Source organism: Erinaceus europaeus, chromosome 14 (assembly GCF_950295315.1).
Source record: "Erinaceus europaeus chromosome 14, mEriEur2.1, whole genome shotgun sequence".
Taxonomy (NCBI): Eukaryota; Metazoa; Chordata; class Mammalia; order Eulipotyphla; family Erinaceidae; genus Erinaceus; species Erinaceus europaeus.
The window spans coordinates 46,350,464-46,372,081 of record NC_080175.1 but is presented as its reverse complement, the minus strand read 5'-3'; the positions used below and the strand labels follow the sequence as shown (position 1 = coordinate 46,372,081).

General features: G+C 47.7%; 1 protein-coding gene across 2 annotated transcripts in view; it reads left to right on the top strand.

Annotated features, from left to right (window-relative positions):
* The first annotated feature begins 2,813 nt into the window (after window positions 1-2,813).
* The window catches only part of RNF213 (ring finger protein 213), a 143,431-nt gene continuing 124,626 nt past the window's right edge, over window positions 2,814-21,618 (top strand). Inside the window, exon 1 of one of the 2 annotated variants that reach the window (XM_016194821.2) lies at window positions 2,814-3,063. In XM_016194821.2, the coding sequence (XP_016050307.2) occupies window positions 2,970-3,063 (94 nt within the window). In that variant the 5' untranslated portion in view covers window positions 2,814-2,969. The remainder of the gene's footprint in view (window positions 3,064-21,618) is intronic. The other variant, XM_016194823.2, reaches the window with a different exon arrangement.

The window sequence follows — 21,618 nt, the reverse complement described above, 5'->3', positions numbered from 1 at the left end:
CACATAAGGAGCGGGGACCCAGATCACACCCCCCCACCTACTACTGCCAGAGCCTGTTGAGCTGCAGGGACCCGAGAGGAGGAGGTGACCAAAGGAGGAGGGTCCTTGCCCACAGTCCCTGTGAATGTCACATTAGGGTCTTCCCACCTGGAGTGATGGAAACTCCCTTGGGCAGGGCAAGAAGTGGGGTCATCACAGGGGAGAAAGTGAGGCACAGGGCCACCACAGCCTCTCCTTAGCACAGGGCAAGAGCCACTAAGTCATGGGTGGTGGTGTCCCTTCTCCTATGTGTGCAGGGAGTGGCCAGCAAGGCTGGGATGTCACAGTCAGAGGCTGGGGAACTGCAGGAGGCCGGGGCAGCAAGGACTCCTGGCCTGGTGGGGTGTGAGTGTTGCCCGGGAGGGTTGGGGAAACTCCTTGCCACTCTCCCATCCCCACCCCGTGACAGCTCATAGGCAGGAGTTGCCCTGGCTGCTGGGGGCGCCACGGGCTGGGCACTGCAGCCACACCCACATCCCGCACGAGCACCGCGGGCCCTAGTGGAGCAGAAGAAGGAGCAAGTGTGCGCCGGCGGCTGCAGGTCCAGGGGGCGCGGGGCAGCTGTATGGGCATTGTCCCCGTGGGGGGTAGAGTTTGTGGGCCATGGCTGGGGGTGCGACTGCTGGGGGCTTACAGTGTGTGGGGTGAGGTCCTGGGGTGGGGACCTGCGGGGTCTGGACTGTGCGTCCGCGGGGGTCCCCGGGCAGAGTGTTGTGTGTTGAGGTGTCCTACCGCTTGAGGTGACCAGGGACTAAGGTGCAGCCCGAGTATAGCCTGACATCGCAGGGGACCGGGGGCAGGCCGCTGAGTGTGGAGGGTGGCCCCCAGAGGGACTGCAGCCGGTGTGGCCTCCTACCTTCCAGATGAGCTAACCCCGCGCCCAGCCCTCCTCTTCCTGGGACACCAGAGATTCAGTTTCGCTGCAGGTTCTGGCCCCGCCCCGAACCCACCCCAGGTCCCGCCACTGTTCAGGGCATCCGCAGCACCCCCGCCCCTGGTCTGAACAGCTCCGAGTGCGACTGGGGGCTGGGCCTTCCGCTGAGCCCTTCTGTCGAAGTGTTGCTGCAGAAAGTCTTTTCCCTGTAACTTGGGGAGCGACTAGCCAGGCGCTGGGACTCCGCCCAGGAAGTGACCTGGGCAGACAATGCAAAGCGGCCCATGGGTACCCGCGGTGGGGGAGGCGGGTCAGTTGGGGGGGGTAAGGGGGGTTGTCATCAACCTGCGGGCCTCGTTCAGGGCTCAGAAGAGCAACACTGGGACTCTTGAGTGAAGAGGTCAGTCCTACCCAGGAAGCCAGGCATTGGACAAGGGAAGGCGAGAGGGAGGCATGTGTCCTGGGGAGTCACAGCAAGTCTTGACCAGGGTTGCACTGTGGAGTCATTCATGGGGGACCCCGTGCCAGCCTTGCCTAGTTCCAGAAGCTCACAGTCTCACAATCCTAAACTGGATGTCAGGTAAACCCCAGGCCACCAAGGGACAGGGTCACCAAGACCAGCAGCCTGCAGGGCTCCTATCCCCTGTGTCACTGGCCCAGCAGAGGCTGCTGGTGTCCCAAGCGTCTCAGCGCTCCTGCCCACCTTAATGTGGCCCTGCCTTTCTTCTAGCAAATTTAACTCTGCAACTTGCCACACCCCAAGTTCTTCAAGACTAACAGATAATAAAATTACTATCAGACTGGGGTGGGGATAGATAGCATAATGGTTAAGCAAACAAACTACCATTCCTGAGTCTCTGAAATCCCAGGTTCAATCCTCCACACCTGTGCTCTGGTGAAGAAAAAAAGAAAGAAAAGAAAAGAGAAGAAAAGAAAGTAGTTTAAAAATTACTATCATACTGAAAACAGAAAAACACGTTTAGTAACTATGGGGTGGGGGGAGAAGCAACCTGGATTAACTTCCCACAATAGCTGTGAGGTTGGGGGGCGGTTACCTTCCAGGTAAATGGGGTGTGCCTGCTGGCAGTCTGTGTGTGTGTCTTTCTCTCTCTTTACTCATTTTTATTTATTAGAGACATGAATTGAGAGAGGAGAGGGAGGTAGAGAGGGAGAGAGACAGAGAGACACCTGCAGCCCTGCTTCACCATTCCCGAAGCTCCCCCCACTCCCGAAGGTGGGGAGTGGAGGGACTTGAACCTGGGTCCTTGTGCACTGTAATGTGTGCACTCAATCAGGTTCTCTGCCTGCCTCAGTGACAATCTCCCTGCTGAGAAAGAGGGTCCAGCCTTGCAGATGAAGGTGGTCCAAGGCATGCCCCCCCCAACCCAGAACTCTCTATGAAGAAACCATTTTCCAAACTGTTTCCTGTTACACCTTGGTTTGCCATTCACCCACAGAGAGTGCCAGATGGTCCAGGAGAAAAGCAGGTGGAGCCCTGATATTAGGGACACCCCCCCCCCCCCGCTTCATCAGCCTAGAGCAGGCTAGTCCCTCAGCAGGGATAACCATAATACAGTGGGTATGATATCCTGTAAATCAGATGTCTCTGTCCCCTGTCCCCCTCTCCCTCCCAAATGAGGCACAGGGCAGCTGAGCCCCTGGCCGTGACCCTCACCCAGGGCTCTTATCTCTGGGTGTTGCAGCTTTACCCCCCTCCTCTCCTCTCCCAGCTCTCAGTGCACTCTGCAGGGCAGCAGGGACAGTGAAACTCACCAGGCTCAGTGAAAGTCAGGAAGGCAGGGACAGCTCTGGAAGCCGGAAGAAAACAGAGGGGAGGAGTCTTGGGAGCAGGCCGGGCTGTGAGTGGCCCGTGAGGGTTTCCATTTAACTGGGACTGTCTGACCCCCAGCAGTAATTACTGTTTCCCAGAAAATGAAACTGAAGCTGCACTGGTCACGTGACAGGTAGTGCTGCATATAGTCTGCTGCCTTTGTCCGGCTCTCAGCCTCGGGCTTCAGATCTGCCAGTGGCCACCGCAGCCCTCCTGCCCCGAGGCATGCAGTGCCCATCCTGCCCCTACATCTCCAGAGAGGATGCCAACTTCTGCAGCAACTGCGGACAGAGGCTACGCCCTGCTGCTCCCCAGAAAGGCAAGACCTACTGCATGCTGAGGGGCCTGGGAGCTCAGTGGGGGTGGTGGTGGGAGCCCCCCCCCACACACACCTCCACCTCCTTTCGCAGGAATGGAAACCGTGATCAGCAGGCAGTCAGGTGGACTGAGGTCTTCTGTCACTAGAGAACTCTTTTTAGAAGCCCCTCCCCCCATCCCTACCACCACTACCACAGTGTTGCTCAGCTCTGGCTTATGGTGCTGCTGGGGTTTGAACCTGGAACCTCAGAACCTCAGAACCTCAGAACCTCAGGCATGAATGGGTGTTGTGTAACCCACCGTGGTATTTCCCTTGCAACCCTAGAAGAAGCTCTGATGGGCAGCTTTGTCTTTTGCTGAAAGTGCCTGTGGCTTTACAATTGTTTATCGGTTGGGTTTGGGGGGCAAAACTGCCCCCTAATAGGCCTTGGGGTGTTCAGAGCATGCTGTGTGGGGTTAGGGCTTTCCACAAGCCTTTCCTGGCCAGGGCCTGCCTGTTGGAGCCTGCAGAAGGAACTAGCTCTCTGTCCTCCTCTTTTCTGCTGCCTGTGCACCGTATGTGTGTGTGTGGGGGAGGGGTGGCAGGGAGTAGGTGTGGGCAGGCAGGAAGTCTGATAAACAGTTGGTTTATTTTGTTTTTTCCTCACCAGGTTATTGCTGGGGCTCAGTGCTTGCATGGCTCCTCCATTCCTGGTACACTCTTTCCTTTAGAGAGAGTGAGAGATAGAGAGAGGTAGAGAGGGAAGACAAACACCACTGCTTGTGAAGCCTTCCCCTGCAGGTGGGACCCTGGTGCTTGAACCCAGGTCCTTGAACACAGTAATGCATGAGCACTATCAGGTGAGCCACCTCCTTGCACTGCAGCTGATTCTTGTTTCACTGGTTTTCATAGTGAGGGAGGAGCTTGGAGTGAGAGTCAGACTGGCAGCCTCTCTGCTTTCTTCCAGGTCATGGGACCCCCCTGTCACTGGTGGCTACAGTGGCTGTGGGCTCCTTACCTGGAGCCATCCCTGGTCACTTGACCATCTGCCTGTGTGGAAGGATGTTTAGACAACCCAGAGATGACAATAAACAAAACAGAACAGTCTGTGGGCCTTCTCTGCACCAAGTAATAATGTGCTCATCTTAGAGGCAGGAGCTGTCTGTCTTTATTTTTTATTTGTGTGAAGGGTTGGGGGAGAATCAGAACATCACTCCAGTACATGTGATGCAGTGGATTGAATTCGGGACCTTTTAGTTCCCCATTTCCCAGGAGCACAGAAAGGCTAAGTGACTTCCCCGTGTTCACACAGCTGGTAGAGACAGACAGTGAGGGACCTGCTCCCCCAGGGGTAGAGGGTGGTGGAGGTCTTGCTGGCTCAGAGAGGAGGGAGGAGAGGAGGGGTGTGGAGACACACAGCTCTGCCATGCTGCCCACCTGGCTGGGTAGGTGAACTCAGCCTGAAGTGTGGGGCTTGGGAATCAGAGCTGATCACGGGCACCTTCAGAAATGGGGCTCCTTGTCCAGCAGCCCTGGGGGGGATTGAGGAGAGCCTTCATTGGGTCTCTGGTCATTTGGGTAAAGGGGTACCCCTACACTGGCTCTGTAAAGGGGCTCCAGGATGCACAGATGCCCCCCCTTTCCCTTTCACTGGCTGGCCTTTTACACACAGCTGGGAGAAACCTGCTCACCCCAGAGCAGGAAGAAATGGAGGTCTGGGGCCCATGATCCCCATCTTTCTCTTCTCTTATTTTCCTCTTCTTTTAAAGATTTTATTTATTTATTAATGAGAAAGATAGGAGGAGAGAGAAAGAACCAGACATCACTCTGGTACATGTGCTGCCAGGAATTGAACTCAGGATGTCATGCTTGAGAGTCTAGTGCCTTAGCTACTGTGCCACCTCCCAGACCACAATGGTCCCCATCTTTCCACAGCACCCCAATAAGTCCCCCTCTACTAGAGGCTGACCCTAGAGTGACTCCCAGGGGGTGTTGTCCCTCTGGAAAGTAGGGGTGATTGTCCACCTGGTTGGGGACCTCTGTGGGACCCATCACTCTAGGGAGACATCCGGCCTCTCCCAGATGCTGGTGCCCCCACCATGCCCAGGGTGGGAGGCCACTGAGAGTGCTGGCAGGTGGCCCAGTGCTGCTCCTGGAGCCATGTTCATCCCCCCCACTGCCCCCCCCCCCCATCGCTTGCAGCAGTGCAGGACGAAGTATGTGTCCCTGTGAGTGATAATCTCTGACAGGGAGGGGCAGGGTTCAAGTGCTCCTGGAGAGCTGTTTCCTGCCTCTGCCAGAGCCTTAGCAGTTCAGGAATAGAAACCGAAACCCCTGAGCCGATGCAGGGGTGTCACTATCAGCCAGGGCTGTGGAGGCGCAGGAGCAGTACAGCTATCTCCAGGCACAGGCCTTCTGGGACTGAACCTGGGGGGTGGGGGCAGAGAACACTCAGATGCTCAGATAGAGTTGTGGGGAGGGAGTGTGTGGAAAGTTCCAGATTGTTCTGGCTTTGCTAGGGGGCATATTTGTCAAGGGTGATGTTGGGGTGTCCAGTGGTGCGGGACTTTGGCTACAGTAGGACCAAGGAGAGAGGTGGCAGGAATCCTGTCTACTTGAAGTCCTCATAGCTGGGCTGACAGGGGTTAGTAGCTGGTGTCACAGGTTTGGGAAAGGATGCACAAAAGACCAAGTATGTAGAGAGACAAAGGGAAGTTCTTCTTCTTCTAGCGTTTGCCCTTCTTCCGTAGCCAGTCAACAGCGTCAGGTAGAGCCTGATGTAAAGTTTCGAGACCTCCTTTGAATCTGGAGAGGTTATAAAACATAACTAGAGACAAGAGAGTTGGGCGGTAGCACAGTGGGTTAAGCACACGTTGTACAAAGTGCAAGGGTCGGTTAGGATCCCAGTTCAAGCCCCCCAGCTCCCTACCTGCAGGGGAGTCACTTCACATGTGGTGAAGCAGGTCTGCAGGTGTCTCTCTGTCTCTCTTCCTCTCTATCTCGCCCTTCTCTCTCAATTTCTCTCTGTCTCTATCCAATAATAAAAAAAAATAATGAGACAAGAGACACTGTGCAGAAGGCAGAGAAGTCAGCTGCCTTGGAGATAAAGAACCATGGAGTTTCTATAAGGAATCTCATAACTTTAAAAGTTTTTTTCTGTGGTTTGGGAGGTGGCTCAGTGGATGAAGTCCTGAGTTCGGTCCCCGGCAGCACATCTACCAGAGTGATGTCTAGTTCTTTCTCTCTCTCTCCTCCTATCTTTCTCATAAATAAATAAAATCTTTTTTTTTTTAAAGTTATTTTTATTTTTTTTCCTTTTTTTTTTTTTTTAACCAGAGCACTGCTCAACTCTGGCTTATGGTAGTGCAGGGGATTGAACCTGGGACTTTAGAGCCTCAGGCATGAGAGTCTCTTTGCATAACCATTATGCTGTCTACCCCTACCCTCTTCTTTATTATTGAGAGGAGAAGGAGGAGAAGGGGGAGGAGGAGGGAGGAGGGGAGGAGGGAGGAGAAGGGGAGGAAGAAGGAGAAGGGGAGGAGAAAGGAGAAGGGGAGGAGGAAGAGGGGAAGAGGAGAAGGGAGAATCAGAGCATGGCTCTGGCACATGCAGTGCTAGAATTGAATGCAGGATCTCATGCTTGAGAGTCAAATGCACTTATCCACTGCACTTCCTGGCCACAATAACAGGCTGAGTGCCTTTTGCCCCTGTCTGCTCTCTCCTGCCTAATCCTGCAAACCTGCTGTCTTGTGCTTGGGCAAGTGTGTGTGGGGGGTGGGGTAGGGGTGGGAGTGTGTGTCTTTTCTCTTTGAAGGTAGTGGCTGGTCCTCCATGTTCTGCTTGGCTAGGTGTATGTCCCAAGGGGAGGACATGAGAAAAACCACAACTGCACGTAATGGAAGATGGATGGTGTAGGCTGAGAGCAGGATGTGTTGGGGATGGTGTGGTCAGTTTGCCTCCTCTCCTTCTTTGAGGCTGTTATGGTGAGGGTGGGGTACCAGGTCGAGAGGTGTCCCACCTTCAGAGCCCGAAAATTGTGTCAGGGGATGCCATTCTGAGTGATGTATTTCTTCCTACCCTTCCTCTCCCTACCCCTCCCCTCCCCTCCCCTCTCCTCCTCCCCCCCCCTTTTTTTTCTTTTCTTCCTTTTTCTCTGTTCTCCAAATCTTCTTGCAGGTGTTTTTATACTAGAAAAGAATGAGGTCAGCAGTGCTCCCACTCCCTTCCACTCTTTAGAGTTTAGTAGAAGGCTGGGGCATGGGATGGGAGATCCAGAAGCTGCGTTGTAGCAGTGCAGCGGGGTTCTAGTTGCAGTGGTGAGGTGACCCATTAGGGAAGGAATCATCCTGACTTGGGGGACAGTGGGCCTGGAGTCAGTCCCTTGCCCCTTCCCCTGTGAGAGTGGCTGAGGTCCTGTCTTGGAAGCAGTGAGATCAGAGAATTGAATTTTTTTTTTCCAGCCTAGTTCTTTTGTATAAAAGGAAAATCTGCTTCATTTACACTAGGAATCTCAGTATTCCTAGTATATTCATTTTTTAATTTCTGGGGCTGGGTGGTGGCACACCTAGTTAAGCACACACATTATAATGCGCAAGGACCCAGGTTCAAGCCCCCAGTCCCCACCTGCAGGGGGAAAGCTTCACGAGTGGTCAAGCAGGGCTTCAGGTGTCTCTGTCTCTCTCCTTCTCTATCATCCCTTTCCCTCTCAATTTCTGGCTGTCTCTATCCAATAAATAAATAATATAAAAAAGAAATAAAAAATAGTAATAATAATTAAAAAATTAAAAAAATTGCCACCAGGGTTATTGTCTGGTGCCAGCACATTAAATCCACCATTCCTGGTGACCATTTTTCTTTTCTATTCCTTACCTTTCTTATTTATTTATTTATTCCATTTGATAGGACAGAGAGAAATCGAGAGGGGAGTGAAGACATTTGCCATACTCCTGGCCAGCCATGCATTAGGCACCCAGGAGAGACTAAGACAACACATAGGAGGCTGGTAGAGGTGCAGCTGGCTGAGTGCACGTGTTACAGTGTGCCAGGACCTGGTTTCAAGCCGCTGGTTCCCACATGCAAGTGGGGAAGCAGGTCTCTCTACCTCCCCCTCCCTCTCAATTTCTCTTTGTTTCTATCCAATAATAAAAAAATAATAAGTAAACAAACAAATAAAAAAGAGAGTAAGTCAGCATGCACCTTTACCAGCAGGTGGGAACTGGGGGCTTGAACTCTAGTCCTTGAACTCTAGTTAGTTACAACCCATTGTAACGTGTCTTATACCAAGTCTACCACGGCCCTACCCTCTCATCCCCCTTATTTTATTTTATTTTATTTTATTTTTTAGAATTTTTAAAATTTATTTATTCATGAGAAAGAGTAGAGAGAGAAAGAACCAGACATCACTCTGATACATGTGCTGCTGGGAATTGAACTCAGGATCTCATGGTTGAAAATCCAATGCTTTATCTACAGTGCCACCTCCCGGATCACTTTAAAAATTTTTTTTATTTGTACAACACACATCAGACAAGTGGCTGACATCCAACATCTATACAGAATTGGTACAGATACAAAAGAAGCAAAAATAACCCAATAGAAAAGTAAGCAAAAAAAAAAAAGTAAGCAAAAAAACTAAATAGTTTTCTAAAGAAGAGATACACATGGCCCACAGACACATGAAGAAATGATCCACTTCACTTATCATTAGAGAAATGCAAATTAAAACTATACCGAGATACCATCTCATACCTTAGAGAATGGCTTATATCAACAAACCAGGGAATGATAGGTGTGGAGAAAAGGGAACTCTGCTTCCCTGCTGGTAGGAACACAAACTGGTACAGCCCCTTTGGAAGACTGTATAGAGAGTCCTTAAACAAATAAAAATGAAAATACCTTATGATCCAGCAATACCACTCTTGGGCATTTATCTAGTGAACACTCAAGCACTAAAATTAGAAGGGACATATGCACCCCTATTTCATAGTTACATTATTCACAGTAGCCAAAGAGTGGAAGCAGCCTAGATGCCCATCATCATCAGATGACTGGCTAAAGAAGTTATGGGGTAGGAGTCGGGCGGTAGCGCAGCGGGTTAAGCACACAAGGCCCGGCTTAAGGATCCCAGTTCAAGCCCCCGGCTCCCCACCTGCAGGGGAGTCACTTCACAGGCAGTGAAGCAGGTCTGCAGGTGTCTTTCTCTCCTCCCTCTGTCTTCCCCACCTCTCTCCATTTCTCTCTGTCCTATCTAACAACAACAACATCAATAACGACAATAACTACAACAATAAAACAGCAAGGGCAACAAAAGGGAATAAATAATAAAATATTTTTTTAAAAAAGAAGTTATGGGGTATATATTCCATAGAATACTATTCTGCAATTTAAAAAGACAATATTGTGTCCTTTGAGATAAAATGGATGGACTGGAGGTGATTATGCTTAGCAAACCAAGTCTTTTAATTAATTAATTAATTAATTTTCCCTTCTGTTGCCCTTGTTTGTTGTTGTAGTTATTGTTGTTGTTATTGATGTGAAGTGACTCCCCTGAAGTGGGGAGCCAGGGTCTCGAATGGGGATCCTTCTGCTGGTCCTTACGCTTTGGGCCACCTGCACTTAACCCGCTACGCTATTGCCCGACTCCCGCAAAATAAGTCTTATCTTCCCTTCCTCTCTCAATTTCTCTGTCCTATCAAACAAACGAAAATACTTAATACAGGATATATATATATATATATATTTGATTTTTCCTCCAGGGTTATTGCTGGGGCTCAGTGCCTGCACCGTGAATCCACTGCTCCTGGAGGCCATTTTTCCCCCTTTTGTTGCCCTTGTTGTTGTAGCTTTGTTGTGATTATTATTGTTGTTGTTGATGTCGTTCATTGTTAGATAGGACAGAGAGAAATGGAGAGAGAAGGGGAAGACAGAGGGGGGGAGAGAAAGATAGACACCTGCAGACCTGCTATGCAAGTGTGGAGCTGGGGGCTCGAACCGGGATCCTTACACCGTAAAAAATTTTTTTAAAAGACTTTCTTTGGCAGGGGAGATAGCATAATGGTTATGTAAACAGCCTCTCATGCCTGAGGGTCCAATGTCCCAGGTTCAATTCCCAGAACCACCATAAGCCAAAACTGAGCAGTGCTCTGGTGTTTTGGTGTTTCTCTCTCTCAAAATAAAATAAATAAAATATTTTAAAATACTTTATATATATATATATGTATATAATTTTATTTTATCTTATTTTTTAGAGAGATGCAGAAAGAGACACACACATACACACACAGAGAGAAACACCAGAGCGCTGCCCAGCTCTGGCTTATAGTGGTGGTGGTGGTGGGATTGAACCTCAGGCATGAGAGTCTGTTTGCATAACCATTACGCTTCTCCTCCTTTTGTTTTGTTTTATTTATTGGATAGAGACAGCCAGAAATTGAGAGCGTAGGGGAGATAGAGAGTCCTGCTTTACCACTTGCTAAGCTTTCCCCCTGCAGATGGGGACTGGGGGCTGGAACCTGGGTCCTTGAGCATTGTAACATGTGCACTCAACCAGGTGCGCCACCACTCGGTCCTTTTTTTTTTTTTTAAAGATTTTATTTATTTATTCATTTTTTTTATGTTTTTGTTACCCTGGTTGTTTTACCATTGTTGTGGTTATTATTATCATTGTTATTGATGGCATTGTTGTTGGACAGGACAGAGAGCAATTAAGAGAGGAAGGGAAGACAGAGGGGGAGAGAAAGACACCTGCAGACCTGCTTCAACGCCTGTGAAGTGACTCCCCTGCAGGTGGGGAGCCAGGGACTTGAACTGGGATCCTTCCGCAGGTCCTTGCACTTTGAGCCACGTGCTCTTAACCCACTGCGCTACCACCTGACCCCCAAGATTTTATTTATTAATGAGAAACATAGGGAAAGAAAGAGAGCCAGACATCACTCTGGTACATGTGCTGCCGGGGATTGAACTCAGAACCTCATGCTTGAGAGTCCACTGCGCCACCTCCTAGACCAGTATTCTTTGTTTTTTTTTTTAATTAAAAAAAATTTTTTTAATTATTTACTTATTTGTTGCCCTTGTTGTTGTAGTTATTATGGTTGTTGTTGGATAGGATAGAGAGAAATGGAGAGAGGAGGGGAAGACAGAGAGGGGGAGAGAAAGATAGACACCTGTAGATCTGCTTCACCGCCTGTGAATCGAGGGCCCTACAGGTAGGGAGCCGGGGCTAGAACTGGGATCCTTACACTGGTCCTTGCGCTTTGTGCCACCTGTGCTTAACCACTGCACTACCGCCTGACTCCCACTTTTTTTAAAAAAAATTATTTATTTATTCCCTTTTGTTGCCCTTGTTGTTTTATTGTTGTAGTCATTATTATTATTGATGTTGTTGGATAGGACAGAGAGAACTGGAGAGAGGAGGGGAAGATAGAGAGGGGGAGAGAAAGACAGACACCTGCAGACCTGCTTCACTGCCTGTGAAGCGACCCTCCTACAGGGGAGCCAGGGGCTAGAACCAGGATCCTTCCATGGATACGTGCGCTTAACCTGCTGCGCTACCGCCCAACTCCCCTTTGTTTGTTTTAACCAGAACACTGATCAGCTCTGGTTTATGATAGTATAGGGGGATTGAACCTGGGACTTTGGGGCCTCAGGCATGAGAACCTCTTGAAATAGCTATTCTCATATTTTGCATGATAGACCTTAAAATAAATAAATAAAATAAAAAAGATAGGGATGGGGCCGTGTGGTGGTGCCCCTGGTTGAGCACACACATTATAGTGTGCAAGGACCCAGGTTTGAGCCCCCAGTTCCACCTGTGGGGGGGAAGCATTGTGAGTGGTGAAGCAGGACTGGAGGTCTCTCTCTCTCTCTCTCATCCCCTTCCCTCTCGATTTCTGTCTATCCAATAAATAAATAAAGATAATTAAAAAAAGATAGGGATGGACATTACTTAATGCTCAGAGGATCAGTCAATCAAGAGGACTTAACAATTATTAACATCTATGCACTCAGTGAGAGGCCATCTAAATAAACATCTACTGAAAGAGCTACAGCAATATAATAAGCAATATAAGCAACACAGTAATAGTAGGGGATTTCAACATCCCACTCTCTTGACAGATCATCTAGTCAGAGAATCAATAGAGAAATGAGGGAATTAAATGAAGAGATAGATAAACTAGAACTATTGGATATTTTTCTTTTTTAATTATATTTTATTTATTTATTATTGGATAGGGACAGAGAGAAATTGATAGGGGAGAGGGAGATAGAGAGGGAGAGAGACAGAGAGACACCTGCAGCCCTGCTTCACCACTTGTGATGCTTTCTCCCTGCAGGTGGGGACCAGTGGCTTGAACCTGGGTCCTTGAGCACTGTAATGTGAATGCTTAACCAGCTGTGCCGCTGCCTGACCCCCCCATTGGATATTTTTCATTCATTCATCTCAAGAAACTGGAATACACATTCTATTCAAGTCTATCTCAAGACTGTGTGTTGAGGAACTGGGTGGTGGTGCACCTGGTTGAGTGTACATGTTACAGTGCTCAAGGACCAGAGTTCAAGCCTCTGGTCCCCACCTGCAGGGGGAAAGCTTTGCAAGTGGTGAAGCAGGGCTACAGGTGTCTCTGTCTCTCTCTCCCCCTTCCCTCTCGATTTCTGGCTGTCTCTATCCAATAAAGGTAGTAAAAAATTTTTTTTTAAATAAAGACTGTGTGTTGAGCCACAAAGACAGTGTCAACAAATTCAAGAGCATTGAAATCATCACAGGCTTACCTCAAATTTAGTAATATGTGCACTTAATCGAATGTGCCAACCAGCTTCCAACATCTTCTCAAATTTAGGACCTCAGGGTTAAGAGCCCAACACTAGGCTACCCCCAGGCCATTTTCTTCCTACCTTTTAGTTGCCATTTCTTTGGGTGGTGGAGATGGGGCCTGAGACCTGAACATTTCGTCTCTAGTTAAATTCTCCTTCTAGCTTCTGGGAGGGTGGGAGGTGTTCTCCCTGCCCCTCCCTGAGAAATTCAGCCCTTTATATTCAGGCCCAGCTGGTGAAGGGGCTAGACTCTGGGAAGCTTCAGTGGGGTGTGGAGGCCCAGGTAGGTGTAGGGTTGGGCACCCTACAGACAGGTTCCATGTGTGTGCGTGCGCACATACTGGGGGGGTGGGCTTCAAGTTCTTAGAAACTTGGACCCACGTGCAAGGACTTGGGGAAGCTCAAGAATGTCACACCTGGGTAAGGGGTATATAGTCTAATGGTTCTGCAAAGAGACTCTCCGGCCTGAGGCTCCAAAGTCCCAGGTTCTATCCCTGGCACCACCAAAAGCCAGATCTGAGCAGTGTTCTGGTAAATAAGATAAAAAATGTATATATTTTTTAAAAGGGTGAAAGGGTGTCACTAGTAGGTCCCCAAGTCAGGTGGTGGTGGGGTGGTTCTCAGGCCAGGGGAGGTATATCCCAGCTCTGATATCCTGGTGCAGCTGTGACTTACATATCTCTCTGGCTCACAGCCCCAAACCCTGAAATTTTTTCAGTGTGATGGGTACTTAGAATGTCTTTGTTAAAGTGGGGGGGGGGGGGAAGAAATGTCTTTGCTATGTGAATGAGGTGATTTGGGCCTGTGCCCCGGCCAGCGGGGCAGTGAACAGGGGCTAGGAACCTCGGGACCTGGAATGACAGGGACAAGAGACATGAAAGAATGACAGCAAGACAGGATTCTGATCAAGCTGCAAAATTTTATTGTGTTCACAGGCATTATAAGGCTTTGGGGAAGGGGGGGAGTGCTGGAGGAGGAGGAGGGGGGGAGCAATTATCAAAGTGGAATGTTCTTTGCAACATACAATGGCCGAAACCATGTTTGTTACCACAACTATGTGTTGTGTCACTTGATTTCTGATAAATGGTCTACTTGAGGGGAAATGGTCTGCCCGTGGGGGAAATGAAAACTTGTCTCGAGGGCTTCCATTGTTTCAAAGCTTATCAAGCAGAGAAATGGCTCCTGGCAGGCCTGGGTTGGGTAGGGGGGCAGCTAGAGATTACAGTGACTGGAAGGTCACAATGTCTAGCTTCACTCCTGGCTCTAGCCCCAACTCCACCCCCACGCCTCCTAGACCACTGGGGAGGTTGGAGGCTGAAGTTTGTTGCCCCCAGGCCAGGAGTTTAATGTATCTTGCTTCTGTTTAGGAAGTTTTCTGACCGTGAAGGTGCAGACTACAAATAGACAAAGTGACAGAAAAGCTTCTACGTTTTATTAGGGTGAGGTTTGGGGGTCTGAAATGTTATTAGCTTTTGGTGTTACATTCTCCTAGAGTTACTGCTTAATAAGCCTTTGTCCTGTTTAATCTCATTCATTTACTGGTATGGAGGCAGAAGTCTGTGTTGGGTGGAGCTTGCTCCATGGGGAAGGGACAGGGCCCTCTAGCAACACTCCCAAGCTTGGATTCCAGACCTGTTGCAGGGGAGCAGGAAGGAAAAGGGCAAAGGGCTAGAGGTCCCCTTTAGGCTTCGCTGATAGGGTTCTGGGCAGACATCTATATGGGAGAATTACAAGACAGTTGGCTGTGTTTCAGGGATAGAAAAAGAGAAAGTACTCAGTTTAGAGGCATGTAGGAGAGAGAGGGTGGGGGGAGAGGCAGGTCCTGATTTCTACATTTTATTTTATTTTGCCTTCAGGGTTATCACTGTGGCTCGGTGCCTGCACTATTAATCCACTGCTCCTGTGGCCATTTTTTCCCAATTTTTTTAATAAGATGGAGAGACATTGAGAGTGGAGAGGAAGATGGAAAGGGAGAAAGATAGACACCTGCTTTACCACTTGTGAAGCGAACCTCCTGCGGGGGGTTGGGGGGGAGCTGGGTGGCTTCACATTATGTGAGCTTAACTCAGTGCGCCACTTCCCGGCCTCCTCTTCTACCTTTTATAGTGGGCTCAGGTGATTAACCTTAGCCACTGTTTCCGGGTGCTCACATCTGAGGACACCTGCATTTTATTACCCTAGCAGTCACGTGCAGAAAGTTGCTGGTCCAGGATGCAGACATGTTATCCACAGGCCCCTCTTCCAGGCTCCCTCCAGGTGCAGGGGAAGGGGTTGCTAATGTCCTTCCTCCAGGAGCCTTTCCCTAAACAGTCTCTTTCCCTAGACAGCCTTTCACTAACACTGTCTCTTGAGGTGGTCTGGTAGCTGGGGTTTTTATGGCCCAGGTTTTTGAAACGATTTAGCTTATCAGCCTGGCAGAAAGCCATCTTTATAACTGTGTGCCCTGGCAGAAGGGCTGGGAGGGTGCTGACAACACTCAACTCCCTCCTGGTGCCTTGTTCCCGGTAGTCTTCCCCAGACCTCTCTGAATTCTTCTTGAGCCCAGTGATAACCCTGGAGGTAAAAAAACAAAAAAAGACATCTCAAGTGCAAAGACAAAGACTAGCTATCAGCTGCTAGCCTTTCTGAATAAGGGCAGGGCAGACAGCATAATGGTTATGCAAAGAGCTCTCATGCCTGAGGCTTTGAGGTCCTAGGTTCAATTCCTCACCTCCTCTTCACATAACCTTAAACCAGAGCTGAGCATTGCTCTAGTTAAAAAAAAGAAAATGGGTGGGAGTAGATAGCATAATAGTTATGCAAAAGAGACTTATGCCTGAGGCCCAGGTTCAGTCCCTTGCACACTACAATAAATCTGAGCTGAGCAGTGTTCTGGTAAAAAAAGAAAAAAAAAAAAAGAATATAGATCAGACCCCACAGCTGGTAAGATAGAAATATACCCCTGATGCCACCATGGTTAGAGACAGTCCTTGCCTGTTTTCCTAATAGAATGCAATAACTTTTTTTTTTTCCCCCTAGCTGAGCACTCTGGTTTATGGTGGTACAGGGATTGAACCTGGGACCTTGTATCCTCAGGCATTAGAGTGTGTTTGCATAACCATTATGCTACTTACCCCCTGCCTTTTTTAAAAATGAATCTTCTAAAATATTTATTTGTTTATTTTTTATATTTTTTATTTTTTCTTATTTTTTAAATTTCTTTATTGGGGAATTAATGTTTTACATTCAACAGTAAATACAATAGTTTCTACATGCATAACTTTTTCCAGTTTTCCATATAACAATACAACCCCCACTAAATCCTCTGCCATCCTTTTTGGACCTGTATTCTCCCCATCCACCTACCCCTGAGTCTTTTACTTTGGTGCAACACGACAATTCCAGTTCAGGTTCTACTTGTTTTTTCTTTTCTTTTTTTTTTTAAAAAAGATTTTATTTATTCATGAGAAAGATAGGAGGAGAGAGAGAATGAACCAGACATCACTCTGGCATATGTGCTGTCGGGGATTGAACTCAGGACCTCTTGCTTGAGAGTTCAATGCTTTATCCACTGTGCCACCTCCCAGACCACATGTTTTTTCTTTTCTGATCTTGTTTTTTCAGCTTCTGCCTGAGAGTGAGATCATCCCATATTCATCCTATGTTTCTGACTTATTTCACTTAACATGAATTTTTCTTTTTTTTAGATTAAATAGTTTATTTGAGATTTCTGAAAGACTTCTCCTTATCCCATCCCCTCCTCTGAGAGCCTTCCTATTCTTTTTCCTTTTGGGTGTATGGACCCAAGGTCATTGTGGGATGCAAAAGGTGGAAGCTCTGACTTCTGTATTTGCTTCCCCACTGAACATGGGCATTGACTGGTCAATCCATACTCCCAGTCTGCCTCTCTCTTTCCCTAGTAGGGTGGGGCTCTAGTGGGGTTGTCTATCCAGGGAAGTCTAGTAGGCATCATGCCGGCATCAGGAACCTGGTGGCTGAAAAGAGAGTTAACATACAAAGCCAAACAAATTGTTGAACAATCATGGACCTAAAGGCTGGAATAGTGCAGATGAAGTGTTGGGGGGTACTCACTGCAGACTACTGTGTACTTTTCCTTTCAGGTATATATTTTGCCCTAGTTTATGGATACGTGTGAACATATGCTCTATCTCATGGGACCTGGTCTATATCTAGGTTTTGGGACTTTGTTAGGAAATGAACCACCTGTAATGAAATTAAAGAATCCTATGAAAGGAAAGGTCTCACCCGATTAATGAAGCTGAAGGGCTGACATTCCACACCTGAAGTTTCTGGACACAGTCTGAAGTGAAGCATGATGAGGTGGTACTTGTTGCATTGATTAAGTTGGGATCAGCGGATGCAATATTATTTGGTATGAATTGAGAGAAGCATGCAGGAAAGTGTGCCCCACCCTAAGGTTCCAGGACTGGGGGAAATATAGGCCCTATAGTAGAAATGTGAGGTTCCTGCTGTCTTAGGGTTCAAGAAGACAATAGATAGTTATTGTTATAATCACATTATTTAGTAATTGGGTTAACTTTTAAAAATCCCTTTGTTAGGATTTGCTGTATAGTATCCAACGTCACCATTATTTGTATATAGCTGTACTACCAGTTGCTTCTGTTCTCCCTGGTCTAGGCTTTTGAGAGAGTCAACATATCAAAGACTCAACCTATGTATTAAAAAGACTCAGTCTGTGCTTTAAAAAGTTTGAGACATACAATAAATTTTTCTCCTCTCACATTAATTAGTGATTTATATGACTACAAATTAATAGGAGTGTACATAAACACCATTCCCACCACCAAAAGACTGTGTCCATCCCTCCTTCACCCCCCCCTCAACCCTGTGAAGCTGGACATCCACCCTCACCCTAACCCCAGGGTTTTTACTTTGGTGCCTTACTCCAGATTTAGTCAAATCCTGCTTTTAGTTTCCCTTTATGTTCTTCTTTCTCAACTTCTGTTGATGAGTGGGATCATCCCATCTTTATCTTTCTGACTTAGCTCATTTAACATAATTCCTTCTAGCTCCATCCACGATGGGTCAGAGAAGGTGGGTTCATTGTTCTTAATAGCTGCAAAGTATTCCATTCTGTATATAATACCACAGCTTTCTCAGCCACTCATCTGTTGTTGGGCACCTGGGTTGCTTCCAGGTTTTAGCTATTACAAATTGTGCTGCTATGAACATAGGTGTACACATACCTTCTTGGTTGGGTGTTATGAAGTCCTTGGTGTATATCTCCAAGAAAGGAATTACTGGGTCATAAGGAAGGTCCATGTCTAGCCTTGTGAGAATTCTCCAGACTGCTCTCCACAGAGGCTGAACCAGTTTACATTCTCACCAGCAGTGCAGAAAGGTTCCTCTGTCCTCATAGCCTCTCCAGCATTTGTTGCTGCTGTCCTTTTAGATGTATGCCATTCTCACAGGAGTGAGGTGGTAACTCAATGTTGTCTTTATTTGCATTTCTCTTGACCATCAGCGACCTGGAGCTATTTTTCATGTGTTTTCTAGCCTTTTGGATCTCTTTTGCAGTGAATATTCTGTTCATATCCTCTGCCCATTTTTGGATGGGGTCATTTGCTTTTTTGTTGCTAAGTTTGTTGAGCACTTTGTATGTTTTGGTGATTAGTCTCTTGTCTGATGTATGGCATGTGAAGATCCTCTCCCATTCTCTGAGGGGTCTCCTTGTTTGTGTGATAGTTTCTTTGGCTGTGCAGAAGCTTTTCAATTTGATATAGTCCCATTGATTTGTTTCTGATTTAGTCTTCCTTGCAGTTGGGTTTGTATCATCAAAGATGTCCTTGAGGTCTAGGTGGGAAAGTGTTTCACCAATATTTCCCTCTAAGTATTTGACAGTTTCTGATCTAACATTCATGTCCTTGATCCATTTGGAGTTGATTTTTTATTCTGGTGGAATTTTTCTTCTTTTTTTTATTGTTGTAGTTATTGTTGTTGTTGATGATGTTGTCATTATTAGATAGGACAGAGAGAAATGGAGAGAGGAGGGGAAGACAGAGAGGAGGAGAGAAAGACACTTGCAGACCTGCTTCACTGCTTCTGAAGTGACTCCCCTGCTGGTGGGGAGCCAGGTGTTCGAACTGGGATCCTCCTGCCAGTCCTTGCACTTTGTGTCATGTGTGCTTAACCCACTGCACTACTGCCTGACTCCCTAACATGAATTTTTCAAGGTCCATCCAAGATCAGCTGAAAACGGTGAAGTCACCATTTTTTAAAAAAAATTATTTATTGGGGAATTGATGTTTTACATTTGACAGTATGTATATAGTTTGTACATGCATAACATCTCTCAGTTTTTCATACAACAATACAACACCCACTAGGTCCTCTAAAGGACCTGTATTCTCTCCCGTACCCACCCCAGAGTCTTTTACTTTGGGGCAATACGCCAATTCCAGTTCAGATTCTACTTGTGTTTGTTCTTCTGACCTTGTTTTTCAGCTTCTGCCTGAGAGTGAGATCATCCCATATTCATCCTTCTGTTTCTGACTTATTTCACTTAACATGAATTTTCCAAGGTCCATCGAAGATCAGCTGAAAACGGTGAAGTCACCATTTTTTATAGCTGAGTTACTTCCATCGTGTATATGTACCACAACTTGTTCTTCTATTGTTGGATACCTGGGTTACTTCTAGGTTTTGGCTATTACAAATTGTGCTGCTGGCGGAGGGTAGATAGCATAATGGTTATGCAAGCAGACTCTCATGCCTGAGGCTGCAAAGTCCCAGGTTCAATCCCCCCGCACCATCATAAACCAGAGCTGAACAGTGCTCTGGTAAAAAATAAATAAATAAACAAGTTGTGCTGCTAAGAATATATGTGTACACAGATCTTTGGGGATGGATGTGTTGGGTTCCTTAGGATATATCCCCAGGAAAAGAATTGCAGGATTATAGGGTAGGTCCATTTCTATCCTTCTGAGAGTTCTTCAGACTGCTCTCCAAAAGTGTTGGACCAATTTACATTCTCACTAATAAATAGTTTCTTTACTGTATGTTGCCTTTCTCTCTCCTGGATCCCTTGTGCATTGCCAGCTGGAAGACTTGTGTCTTCAAGTAAGGACTTGGGGGCTCACATGAGAAGCAGAGGGTGGGCATATGGGCCTGAGCCCTTACCCTGGGAGGTCTGCTGATGCATTCAGGGCAAGTAGTGTCAAATTGAGTTCATTTACTGGTGCAGTGATACCTACCCTCTCTACACATCTTGGAAAATGAGTGTCAGCAAGAAGCAAGAGTGGAGACAGAGAAGGCTGCTGGAAAAAGGAAAATTGTCTTTTCCAAAGACAGGATGAGGGCTGCTAGACTCAAGACTCCAAATGGCCTTGAGGGTGTTTATTTATTTATTTATGTAAAATATTTTATTTATTTATTTGATAGAGTCAGACATTGAGAGGGAGGGAAGAGATAGAGAGACACCTGCAGCCCTGATTCACCACTTGTGAAGTTTCCTCCCTGCACGTGGGGACCTGAGTCCTTGCACATGATCACTTGTGCACTCAACCTGTTGAATGGACACCCAGCTCTGAGGGTGTTTAAAGCCCCAGGAGAGACAAATGGGGAGGAGGGAGCTGGGGAGGAAGGAGCTGTTTGTTCCTCCCAGAGATGTACAGTCATCAGCCTGGGAAGTTAAGCATTGCTTATCTCTGTATGGGTGCATAAGGACATGGGAAGGAACTGGGACAATGCATAAAGCCCCAGCTCTTGACAAGAAGCCCCGAGTGATGGTGCTGGCGCAGCAAGGCCAGATGGCATAATGGTGATAGCCTCCTTAAAGGCCAGTTCTGTAGCTCCTGGCCCCCAGGGTGTGGGGTTCATATGTTGTTGCAGGGGGAAGGGACACGGTGATTTCAATAGACTGCCTCCTGGGCCTAAAGCCATCACTCCACCATCTTATAGCTTATCAGGTGGATTTCCCAGGCCCACTATGGCTCGAGTACATGTGATTTGATAAGAGAAAGAGTGGGAGCCTGTGATGCCTCTGTGACCTGTGGCCCCAGAGTGAGACTCGCCAGTGGATGGAGAGATAGGTCAGATCCTGGAGCTGGTAGGTGGGAGGAATGCAAACGCTCTGCCCTTGAAGTGGTGCAGTGGGTAGATTGTTGGGCTCCCAGCATCACATGTGCCAGGGGGATGCTTTGGCTTATGCTCCATCTCTCTTTTTCCTCCCTTCCCCCCTCTCTCTCCATCTTGTATAAACTCCCAATAGGAGGAGAGATGGTAAATTACCTTTGGAATGGGGGAAGGAGCTGTTTCTTTTTGAAACTTGGTATTGTCTGTTTCCTGAGGCAATGCAGCGTCCTGGGTTTGAATGCTGCCACATGGGAGAGCTTGTCTAGGTTGATGCTACCCCCAAAGTTCACAGGGGAACACCCACAGGTGGTCACAGGCTGTGCCTGTTATTCCCCAGTGAAAAGCCTACCTGGAAGAGTGGGTAGCTGCCACCATCCCGTGTGTGTTACCTTGGAAGGAGGCTGACAGCCCTTCCCCGCACACACACACCTACTCCAGGAGGCAGCTACTAGCTTGGAATCTGAACATTTGCACAGGCTTGGTGGTTACTGGCATCTGGCCCCTACTGACAGTGTGAAGCCATGGCTCTATTTCCCCCAGTGCCAGACCAGATCAGGCTCACCCCTGGCTACACAGAAAACTAATCCTGGCAGCATAGGGCCTTGCAGACAGGGGAGTCACTTCACAGGTGGTGAAGCAGGTCTGCAGGTGTCTATCTTTCTCTCTCCCTCT